General features: G+C 30.0%; 2 protein-coding genes and 2 pseudogenes across 4 annotated transcripts; 1 reads left to right on the forward strand and 3 right to left on the reverse strand.

Moving 5' to 3' along the window:
* Positions 1-49: 49 nt before the first annotated feature.
* On the reverse strand, positions 50-550 carry AT5G36736 (annotated as a pseudogene; the record flags this gene model as incomplete). The annotated part of the gene is made up of 1 exon: positions 50-550.
* A 415-nt stretch (positions 551-965) lies between these two features.
* Positions 966-1,322, reverse strand: AT5G36738 (ECA1 gametogenesis related family protein; the record flags this gene model as incomplete). Its single annotated transcript, NM_001085200.1, has 1 exon — positions 966-1,322. One exon carries the CDS (start codon positions 1,320-1,322, stop codon positions 966-968), a length of 357 nt encoding a protein of 118 aa, NP_001078669.1.
* A 1,833-nt stretch (positions 1,323-3,155) lies between these two features.
* AT5G36739 (ECA1 gametogenesis related family protein) lies at positions 3,156-3,512 on the reverse strand (the record flags this gene model as incomplete). Its single annotated transcript, NM_001085201.1, has 1 exon — positions 3,156-3,512. One exon carries the CDS (start codon positions 3,510-3,512, stop codon positions 3,156-3,158), a length of 357 nt encoding a protein of 118 aa, NP_001078670.1.
* A 3,712-nt stretch (positions 3,513-7,224) lies between these two features.
* AT5G36737 lies at positions 7,225-9,562 on the forward strand (annotated as a pseudogene; the record flags this gene model as incomplete). The annotated part of the gene is made up of 1 exon: positions 7,225-9,562.
* Between the last annotated feature and the right edge of the window lie 1,918 nt (positions 9,563-11,480).

Here is an 11,480-nt window from a genome sequence, read left to right on the forward strand (position 1 = left end):
GAGAGTAGAGCCGAGTAGAGTAGCTTAGACCTTAGCAGCTTTGCTTCTAGTAGAATATAGCCATCTCCCTGGCGTACTAGTAGAAAAAACAAACCCTGCAGCCATGATGGAACGTGCATTGCCCTACGCAACTCGGCGGGTGGACAAACCTCCAAGACCTTTCCCAGCGGCGAGCATTTTCAGTGTGAAGCTGGCTGATGTGATACATCACCATCTCTGCAACCACGTGGCCAGCTTCAAGGGTGGGTGTCATTTCCCAGAACTTTTCGCTGATAGGGAGGAAATCCAAGTGATTACCGGTACACGTAAGGAACAAACCGGTTGCGAAGCAATCAAAGGGATCAGATAAAGCGACCGTTGTCATGACTGAAAGGCCCTGAGCTACTGTCACGAAGTTGCTCGCTTGGCGAACACCTTCAAGGTAAACCGCCGGGATGGATCCACGTTCTACAAGCACCTCGAAGTATGGCCGGAAGGGAGACCCCGGTTGGAGTAACGACGGCCACGTCATGAATTCATCGATTGCAAGGGTGTTGATGTCACAACTGTAGTCTGGCTGACGGGGAGGTAGTTGACAAGTATGCTTATGGGGTTTGGCAATTGGATTCCTAGGTACAACTCGGTTGGAAGGGTTAGCGGAGGTAGGAAAGGCATTGTTTTTCAAACGAGGAGGTTTAGACGGATTCGTGTATTCAACTAAGTGTGTTTGTCATGAGTTTTAAAGAGGAGAATAACCATCAATGTAAGTGGGTGGGTGACGTGGATGTATATTTAGTGCATCATATTAGTAACTTTTATTTATTAGAATTGAAGAATGAATAAACATGGAACCCAAATGCAACTTCTCAAATGTTATTACTATATCTTCTTCTTTTTCTTAATTATTATTATAACATGTAACGTAAGCTAAAATTTTAACAGAAATAAGTTGAAAAAGTTATCTATTTTAAAAATAAGTTAAAACACTATTTTGGTATGGGAGGAGTTGCACCGGCAACTCTTGAACATTGTTCCTTTAGCATCGGAGGAAAAAACGGAATGAATGGAATTTTCGGTATGCAATTATCGGCGTCCAAAAATGCTTTGCAACAAGCCGGACTTAAATTACCAAACTTTCCAGTAAAAATGGATTGAGAAATCTCTGCAATGCATTCAGGAATATCCATCACGGATGAGAAACATTTAGTTATATCAGGTAATCCAGGAATCAGTTGGAACGGAAACGGAAAAGGAAGTTGAGCCGGAAACTGAGGCAATTGAGCATTTACAGAAACTATGATACATAGAACCGCTAGAAGTGAAAACACATTTTTGATAGACATAATGAGAAATTGAGTAAAAAGTCTTAGTATTGCAACAATATGCTTAATGCTTTGTTTGTTTTTGATTGATGAATAACAATAAAATCCTTGCTTATTTATATGGATTGAAATGTGAAACTGTCATATTAATTTTTTTAATTTAACATCTTTGAATACTTTAATTAGGTATTTGATTAGCCGTTTTATAAATTTAATAAAGTTGAAACTCCATGTGTGAAACAAGTAACATTAACTAAGAAATATTGACTACTAAGAGAAAATAAAAGTAAAACGGCTTCACATAATTAATCAATCATCGGTTTATATCTACAAATTTAAACAAATAAATCGATTTATAATATTTTCTTCGTGAAATTATTTGAATTAATCTAAAGGTTTGGTTTGTAAAACTTCTATACAATGAGTTTCTCCATGACTTGTTAACACTAAACTTAAAGGTGAAGAGTTTCTGGATAGCGGGTTAAACGGTTGGAAATAGCAGTTCGGATCGGGCATGAAAAGAATGAACATAATCCAATATATGTGCCAAATATCTACATAAATTTGGGTTTTGAAAATTGTTAACTCACGTGATCATGACTCGTGTCAAATTTATTAGTGAAATATCCACACATATCAAATCAAATTTTGTTATTTTTAGGGTTTTGTGCAAACAAAAACCCTCTAACTCATCTATTTTGCATCTTTATTCTCCACCTCCAAAAAATGCATAATTATCAGATAAAACCTAAAATCATACGCAATATAACCCCTTTTCGTCATTTTTATCTACAACAATATTTTGTAAAATATTGATATTTAATATGTTAAATCGAAGCCTTCTCGAAAAAAGCTTAACTCGACCTTCAAAATTTTAAAAATCTAATCTATGGGAGTGTAAAAAAGTTTACAATATACGTATAAGGGTCATATTGCGTATTATTTTAGACTTCATAGGATTAATATGTGTTTATTAGAGATATAGGGTAAAATTAAAAAACTAGATGAGTTAGATGGGTGTTTTGCACAAAACCCTATATTTTTAAAAAACAAAATATAGAAACATTTCATAACCCCATCGGATATATACACAAGTAAAAAAAAATAGTTCATATATACAAATGTTTTATTTAATATATTAAAATATTGAACAAATTCTAATAAAAATCATTTATATATTCACAACAGAAGTAAAAGTTCCCTATTTTGTTTTAGAAAAATATTAATACGTGATATAATATTTTCTAATTTTGTAACTTAAATATATCTCTCTTTTTATTTCTTAATTTTATTTCATTTCATTTTTTTCTCAATTACAGAGTTCAATTCGTTTACTACAAAATTCAGTGAGAGGCTTTGTTTGGTGCGTCTTTTTATAGATGTTGTATGTTTTCCTTGTTTTATTTTTCTTTATACTCTGAGAAATCTCGTATTATATATAATTAGTAAAGGCATGGTATATAAAATGTATATAATTGAAATATTCTTTTGAAAAATACCGATTACTATTTAGAATTTTTATATCATCACAACATTTCTCACACCAGCATATTTAGACGAGTCTTATCTAATAAAATTATACTCTCAAATTTTGTGTTATCACATATTTTAAAGATTTATGAAAACAATTTGAAGTTCTGTTACATTATAAGACTAAATTCAATTATGGAGTCGATGTTTCAAGATGTTATTCATAAGAATTGAAGAATGAATAAACATGGAACCCAAATGAAACTTCTCAAATGTTATTAATATCTTCTTCTTTTTTTAATTATTATTATTACATGTAACGTAAGCTAAAATTTAAAAAAAATAAGTTGAAAAAGTTATCTATTTTAAAAATAAGTTAAAACACTATTTTGGTATGGGAGGAGTTGCACCGGCAACTCTTGAACATTGTTCCTTTAGCATCGAAGGAAAAAACGGAATTAATGGAATTTTCGGTATGCAATTATCGGCGTCCACAAATGCTTCGCAACAAGCCGGACCTAAATTACCGAACTTTCGAGTGAAAATGGATTGAGAAATCTCTGCAATGCATCCAGGAATATCCATCACGGATGAGAAACATTTTGTTATATCAGGTAATACAGGAATCAGTTGGAACAGAAACGGAAAAGGAAGTTGAGCCGGAAACTGAGGCAATTGAGCATTTACAGAAACTATGATACATAGAACCGCTAGAAGTGAAAACACATTTTTGATAGACATAATGAAAAATTGAGTAAAAAGTCTTAGTATAGCAACTATATGCTTAATGCTTTGTTTGTTTTTGAGTGATGAATAACAATAAAAATTCTTGCTTATTTATATGGATTGAAATGTGAAACTGTCATATTAATTATTTTAATTTAACATCTTTGAATATTTTAATTAGGTATTTGATTAGCCGTTTTATAAATTTAATAAAGTTGAAACTCCATGTGTGAAACACGTAACATTAACTAAGAAATATTGACTACAAAGAGAAAATAAAAGTAAAACGGCTTCACATAATTAATCAATCATCGGTTTATATTTCTAAATTTAAACAAATAAATCGATTTATAATATTTTCTTCGTAAAATTATTTGAATCCTAAAGGTTTGGTTTGTAAAACTTCTATACAATGAGGGTCTCCATGACTTGTTAACACTAAATTTAAACCAGAGAAGTTTTGAGATAGCGGATTAACCGGTTGGACAGAGCAGTTGAGATCAGGCTTGAAAACATTGAACATAATCTAATATATGTGCCAAATATTTATATCTACATATACGTTTTTGCAGCCATTTTGTCAAATAAATCATGGAGTTGGAAATAATTTACAATGGCTGCCATTGGCATTTATTATTTAGTGTTACAAAATTTAAAAAGATATTAACCAAACAATATCTTTCCTAATTTATTTCTAAAAATCTCTACACAATCTTTCCGTATATCTTCAAAAATACAATTCCGTGAATTTTACACCATAAAATATGCATAAACCCAATTTATAGAAAATATTTATATTAACATTTTGCATAGCAATAAAAATACTAATTTATAATAATGAAAATATTCACATAAAAAATCATATAAACATACAGAAAAAACTATATATATCATTATTTAAGCCATTGCTTTATTTAAATAAAAAAAAACATAAAAACTTGAAATCATATACTTTATATGATAAATTTAAAATCTATATTAGTAGTAGAAATTTAAAATCATTCAAGAAACGGTATAACACGGGTGAGATCTTAAAATTATTGTATTTATAACAATAATAATTTATTTTCTTTGATTTTATAATACTAATATTTAGCTAACGAGATAATATAGACAGGTTTATATAGGATGACAGGTTTTGATCGATATTAATGAAGAAAGGTATATCAAGAATGAAATCTTAAAATTTACAATTAAAATACAATTGTACAATCTTAAACACAAAAAACCATACAATTTTAACAAAACGAATATAACTTGAAATTTAAATTTTTTAGCTATAAAAAATAGACTCACGGTATACTGCGGATAAAATATTCAAAATTTTAAAATCCACGATACATCGTTACTTAAAAAATATGTGTTTTCGTACCTATACTTCAAAAATTGAAACCTAAACAATAGTAATCATATACTAAATAATACAGAGATTGATATCTACATTTGAAAATACAAATTAATATATATCTTCAGTTAGTCTTTTTAAAAAATAACATTATATTTTTGTTAAAAATATAGCCTCGCGGTGTACCGCGGGTTAAACTCTAATAAAGTTGATTTTTCAAAATTGTTAACTCACATGATCATGAGACGTGCCAAATTTATGATTGTTACACATATCAAATCAAATTTTGTTATAAAACCCTCTAACTTATCTATTTTTGCATCTTTATTATCGACCTCCAACAAATGCATAATAATCCAATGAATTCTAAAATAATACTCACTGTAACCCTTTTTGTTCATTTTTTGCTACCAAAACATTTTGTAAATGCATTACATTATGCGTCGAGAATATATCATATATATTGGGAATGCATTACATTATGCGTCATGATTATGATTTTGAGAACGAGAGTAGGAAAAAATGGGACATGGAACGGGAACTACGCCGACTCCTAAATATTTTTATTTCACTCAAGCGGGTTTAATGATTTTTCGACTGTTTTAATCCAATTTGATAGCTCACAAGTTTAATAGAAATTTAACGAGGACCAATCCGGTTGAGTTGGAACACGGTCCGACCGCTGGATCATTCCTAATTTTAATAAAAATGAACCATTATTATTTGAACTAGATTTTAACCCGCGATACACCGGGAACAATTTGTTTTTTAAAGTTATTATATATAAAAGTTTACAAATTGTATTTATCTATAAAATATTTTATTTTATAGTTTACAAATGTTATTAAGTAACGTCCTGCCAAACCCGTCCCGTAAAAAAAACATTTATTTTATTAACGTTGATCTTATTTATGATATGTTTATAAATCATTGTCTATAGATTTTGTAATTTTGTAGTAATTAAATGCTATCAAATTATATCTCTGCGCTTTGATGATTATAATTGAATTGTTATAGTCATGGAGAAAAGCAATATCAAAAATGATAATTTTGTAGTAATTAAATGATACTCCCTCTGTTTCTAAATATTTGTAGTTTAAGGTTTTTACACACAAATTAAGAAAACATACAAATTTCATTTAATTTATCTATTTCCTATAAATGCATCATTAATTACAACTAATCCAACCAATAAAAAAATATGAGATAAAATATAATTGATTAAAAACTATTAAATACATTTAATTTTTGTATAGAAAAGTGAAAATAACACTTATATTGAAAAAAATAAAAAACCTTTAAACTACACTTAATTAGAAACATAGGGAGTATTAAATATTTTGGAAGTTTTATTTTAGTAAATAATCGTGTAGTTAATGTGGAGAGATTTTGGGAAGATTGTTAAATGTCAAATATTTAATTCGAAGATTTTCTTTCTAATTATCAAAAACAAACATTAAATTTCAATGGCAGCCATTGTAAATAAATCTCGATTACAGGATTTATTTCACAAAATGACTGCAAAAATGTATATATAGTAATGCTAGTAAACCAGAATGAAACCAAACCAAAAACAAAACTAAATATCCAACTGGTATGAATTCATGTTATAAATATATATCAAATAATTTATTTATAACCTACGATGTTATAAACAGGGGCGGACCCACATTATAGTTTGTAGGGGCAGTTACCACCAGTAATATATAACTAATTAAAGTTTTTAGCTTAAACAATATAGTTAAAGTAGCAAAATGGTAGAGATTGCCTCCACTAAGTGCTGAAGATAGCAGGTTCGATTCCCATTTATTTACATTTTGCACCCACTTAATTTCTTGGCGGATATTTTAACTTTTAAACTCATGTAACATCTTCCGGAATAAAATTCTTGATTCTACTATTTTCCAACTAATCTACACACAAAGTCAATTACATTAATCACCTCGTGCTATAGCAAGGTTTAGTACCTAGATAAAAGTTAAAAATGTAAAATTAGAAACGAAGATGTAAATAAGTAATATCTAAGGTAACAAATTTAGATATTTGGAAGTTTTCTGTTTTTGGTTTTATATACAAACAAGATATACGTGCTAACGTAATGAACAATCAACTAGAATTATCCCTAACTGGGAGAAGTTTAATACTTTCTTGTGTACTACCAATTTTTTTTTCCTTTTTTTTTTTGAAATTCAGGAGGTTCTGGGTCGAAGCTCGTAATCTCCCCAGGCCCGAAACCACATCATGTATTATTAGTTTCGTCCCAAGCATCACTCGAACCGGCGACCTCTAAGCTTCGCCTAGGGTCTTTACCAATTGAGTTAACAACACTTGGTCGTGTACCACCAATTACTCTCTTGTTCCCTTAAGAACCGTATCAAAACAATGGAACGCTCTCTTCAACGACAAGACGTTCATCAACAACCACAAGACAACGTATCGATTCATCTTAACAACCAAATTCAAGATTTATTCGGTAAGCATTCATCCGAAGATAGAAATATATGAATTAACCTTAGATATTCCTGGTTTAGAATCCCAGATACCTAAAAACATGGTAGATTGATTGCTACGTTGCATGGAGAAAGGAGCTGTGGTTTGGAACCCATGCTTGAGACAGAGTGGATAGATCGAGCAAGATTTACACCAAACTCAATGGAATCCTATGGCATAGGATACAACAATAAGGGGAGTTACAAGATCATTGCTGGTTGTCGTCTGAAGGAACATCCCACAAAGACCTTGTGGACAATGCATGACTTTGCCTCCAATGCTTGGAAATACCTCAAGTCAGTATCTGGTAGTGTAATAGTCAGGAAGGAAAAACGGCTGAATTGAAGTACTCACCACAAGTTGTGTATTATTTTTGATGACAAGACTGATCCCATGTACACCTGCCCTATATAAATTCAATTCCTCCAGGGAATTCTTTTTCAGATTTTGTCATCTACCATGTGGAACGATAGACTATCGTAAGGATGCTCTTGTACTCAGGGTTTATGAGGGGGATCAATTTTCATTGTTAAATCAATGCCATGCAACAAAGAAGATTGAGGTCTGGGTGAGCAAGTACAAGATTAATAATAATTGGGTTGCCTGAATTTTTAACCCTATACTAGTTGGAGTCTCAACTTTCCACCATAAACTTTTAACCACTTGAAAAACCAGCATAAACAATTTTAATCTCGATAAAACTACATGTACTTTCGGATTTGTTCTTAAAACTACGTCTCCAATTGAACAGACCAGTTAACCGATAATTATACATCCGGTTTGACTTACCCATAATTTAACCGAAATTAATCCGATTTTGACTCTATTTTAGCCTAATTTTGACCCAAACAAAATGTAAATAAATTATCTTATTAAGAAGTAAAATTATTTTTATTAATTTTTATTTGTGATAAACAATTAAAAATATTAAATTATAACTTAATTTTAGCAAAAATTATTATGACAAAATATACCCCAAATTATATTTTGAGCTACATTTTGTTATAAAATTTTGATAATATACAAACATATACATTTTCCTTTTGGCAATCATTTATATTTTTTATAAATATAAAGCTATGTCTTTATTTTAAACAAAATATTCATTTTCTTGAAATCATAATATTTGACCTTTGAACTTTATATATGTAATGAAATTCAAAATATATGCCAAATTTATTTTTATATATATCCGTAAACACCATAATCAAAGTATATATTATGGTATTTATAAATTCATTTTTCTTTATAGATTCAGTTTTCTTTTTATATATTTCAAGATGAGTTATATATGTATATATATATATATATATATTTATATATGATTATGGTGTTTTAAAAAAGAAAATGACCTTTGAATTATTAAATTTAGAGTATATACCATATACATTTATATATATATATATAACACCATTGTATTTATAAAAGGAATTTATTGTCTATTTTGTTATATTGTTTTGCGGTATATTTTGTTTATTACCAAAATATATACTAAAATTTTATTATATAATTTTGTGTGGTATTTTTTTATTTTTTTATTTTGGTAAAATTAATTTATTTTTTTTAAGTTTTTATCAAAAATAAATAAAAAGTATTTTTCTTCTAGAGAATATATTTTTTGAGTCTAAATTGGGTTAAAATAGAGTCGAAATCGAATAAGTTCGGTTAAATTTTGGTTAAGTCAAACCGGATATATAATTTTTGGTTAACTGGTCGGTTCAATTGGAGGTGTAGTTTTAAAAACAAATCTGAAAGTACATGTAGTTTTATCGAGATTAAAATTGTTTATGGTGGTTTTTCAAGTGGCTAAAAGTTTAGGGTGGAAAGTTGAGACTGTCACCTAAAGTTCATGAAACTGTCAAATCCTTACTTGCCGGATTTAGTAGACCGAAAATACTCTAAGCCAAGTTACTTCATCGAAGATAAAAGACCCGTAGTGTGCTCTTGCGATGAAACTGGTCGGGCTTGGATCTATGTTTTCAGGGAAAATAAGCTGACCAGTAAAACTTAGATAGATAATGTGGTTGATCCTTGACCTTCGCATTCTACATTTATTCCCAATTTGGTACATGTTCCTCAAGGTTAAAGAGAAGAACTAGCAGAGTTAAAACTTTAATTTTCTTACATTTGGGCTTCTTGTTTAGTTGTTGAGGGAGCTAAGTTTGATTTGGATTTTGCATTTTGGTGCTTTATTCACAAACTATCCTCTTTGTTGGAACTAGAGATTGTTTTTGGTAATTTTTGTTTTTTTTGCAACATAAATTATTTATTGTTTCTAGAACAAACTAGAGAGAATTGCATTCACTCTCGTGGTCTTGGCTTTGTTCCGATAATAAAAATATGTTAGACTTCACTTGTTGTTGGGTCAAATATGACTAAGCTTTGGTGATAGTTTTAATTTACCTAGCTTGTGTACAGAATTTAAATACATGATGGTATGAAGATCAATAAGTAGCAATAAATGGAAATTTTCTCTTTTTCCTAGTGAATAAATGTAAGAGTTCCATATTTTATACTAGTTAATACTTACTAAAATGTAAAATTTACAAATTTCACGGATGTTTTATATGTATGTAAATTTTTGTGTTGATAAATGACGATATACTATATATAAATATATGCCCAATGGTTGACCAAGGGTTTATTAATGCTTCTACACCAAGAGGTCGGGGTTCGAGTCTCAGCTACTGCGATTTATTAGCAGATTTGCAGATTAATGGAGGCAAGTGTGCAAAAGATCTACAACGATGTACAATTATAGCCGTTCACCTAGGATTCTACGCAGAGAAGATATTGAAGGTGTCCATCAAGCGCATGGAGAAGGAGAATGATGTGTCGTCTGCCATAGATCTAATAAGGGTCGGAAGGAATTATCCGTGGTAGAATCGTCTATGTAACAATTCTCATAATTTGTAATAAATAATAAATCTAGACGGTAAAAAAAACCAGAAAAAAAAGACGGGAGAAAGAAAACATTTGTCTGTGTGCAATATGAAATGTATTTGAACATTTCCCTCTTTTAACTTGGTATATACATATTGAAAACTCGGTACTCTTGTAGCCTTGCCATTTTCAAATATAATAGTTGCTTCTGACTCAGAAGTTCTGAGTAATCTGGACAAGTAGGGAAGAAGAAACAAGCAGAAGTTACCATGCCATGGAGAGGAATTGAGCTTCAAAAGGTTAACCAAGAGCCATGAACGATTAAGTGTTTTATTGTAAAAAGATGAAAAATTAGTTCTTATCTTTAAAACATGCAAAATTTAGCTTGTCATTCCATTGTATTCCTCCAAACACAATTACATAGCCTTTAGACGATCAATTAGAGCCTTGTGCATCATATGGTCCTCATTAGGAACAACATAAAAAAACTAAACTAAATAATTAAATCGAACCAAAATTCATCAATTTAAAACTGAATTGAGTAAACTGGTTTAAGAAAAACGGCATTTTTGATTGATCAAGAGAGTTGATTTAGGATTTAGACTACATGATCTCGATGTAAAGGGTGCAAACTAAACAAAATGATGTCAGAATCTAGCAAAATTTTACATGGTGATTTGTGGCAAAAATCTCGCGAATTAGTTAAATATTTAAATCGTAACAGAGAAATCTTCCTAACAAATTGATTAATATTTTTGTCTAGTTGAATAACCTCCAAAAGGAAAAATACCGTTTGAGATAGTTTAATTTAGTTTCAACGAATACATATTAGATCTTAGACAAAACGATCTACCGGATCAGGTAATTTAAGTTGGTTAAAATTGTCCAAAAATTCTCTAATGCCAGACTTGATCTAGTCCCAATTAGTAAGAAAATGAGTACTGAATATAAAAAAACAAAAACCTCATCTGGTGATAGAAATCGAGTGTAACATCATATTTTTTCTTACCCATTTCATCAAAATTCCACATAAAACAGGTTTGCCATTTACTTATTACACCAAAACAAAAAACTGGTTGAGAGTAGAAACAAACTTGACTTGGGACGAAAATACTCTTAAAAGTCAAAACACAAAGATTCGAAACCAAAACAAACCAAACCAAACCAAACTGATAAAATCCTAACTAAAAAAAAGCATTTACTAAACATTTTAAAATAAATAAAATTTCCCGGAACTAAAAATGGAGGGAAATACGACGTTACAA

This window comes from Arabidopsis thaliana, chromosome 5, assembly GCF_000001735.4.
Source record: "Arabidopsis thaliana chromosome 5, partial sequence".
In the NCBI taxonomy this organism is placed as follows: Eukaryota; Viridiplantae; Streptophyta; class Magnoliopsida; order Brassicales; family Brassicaceae; genus Arabidopsis; species Arabidopsis thaliana.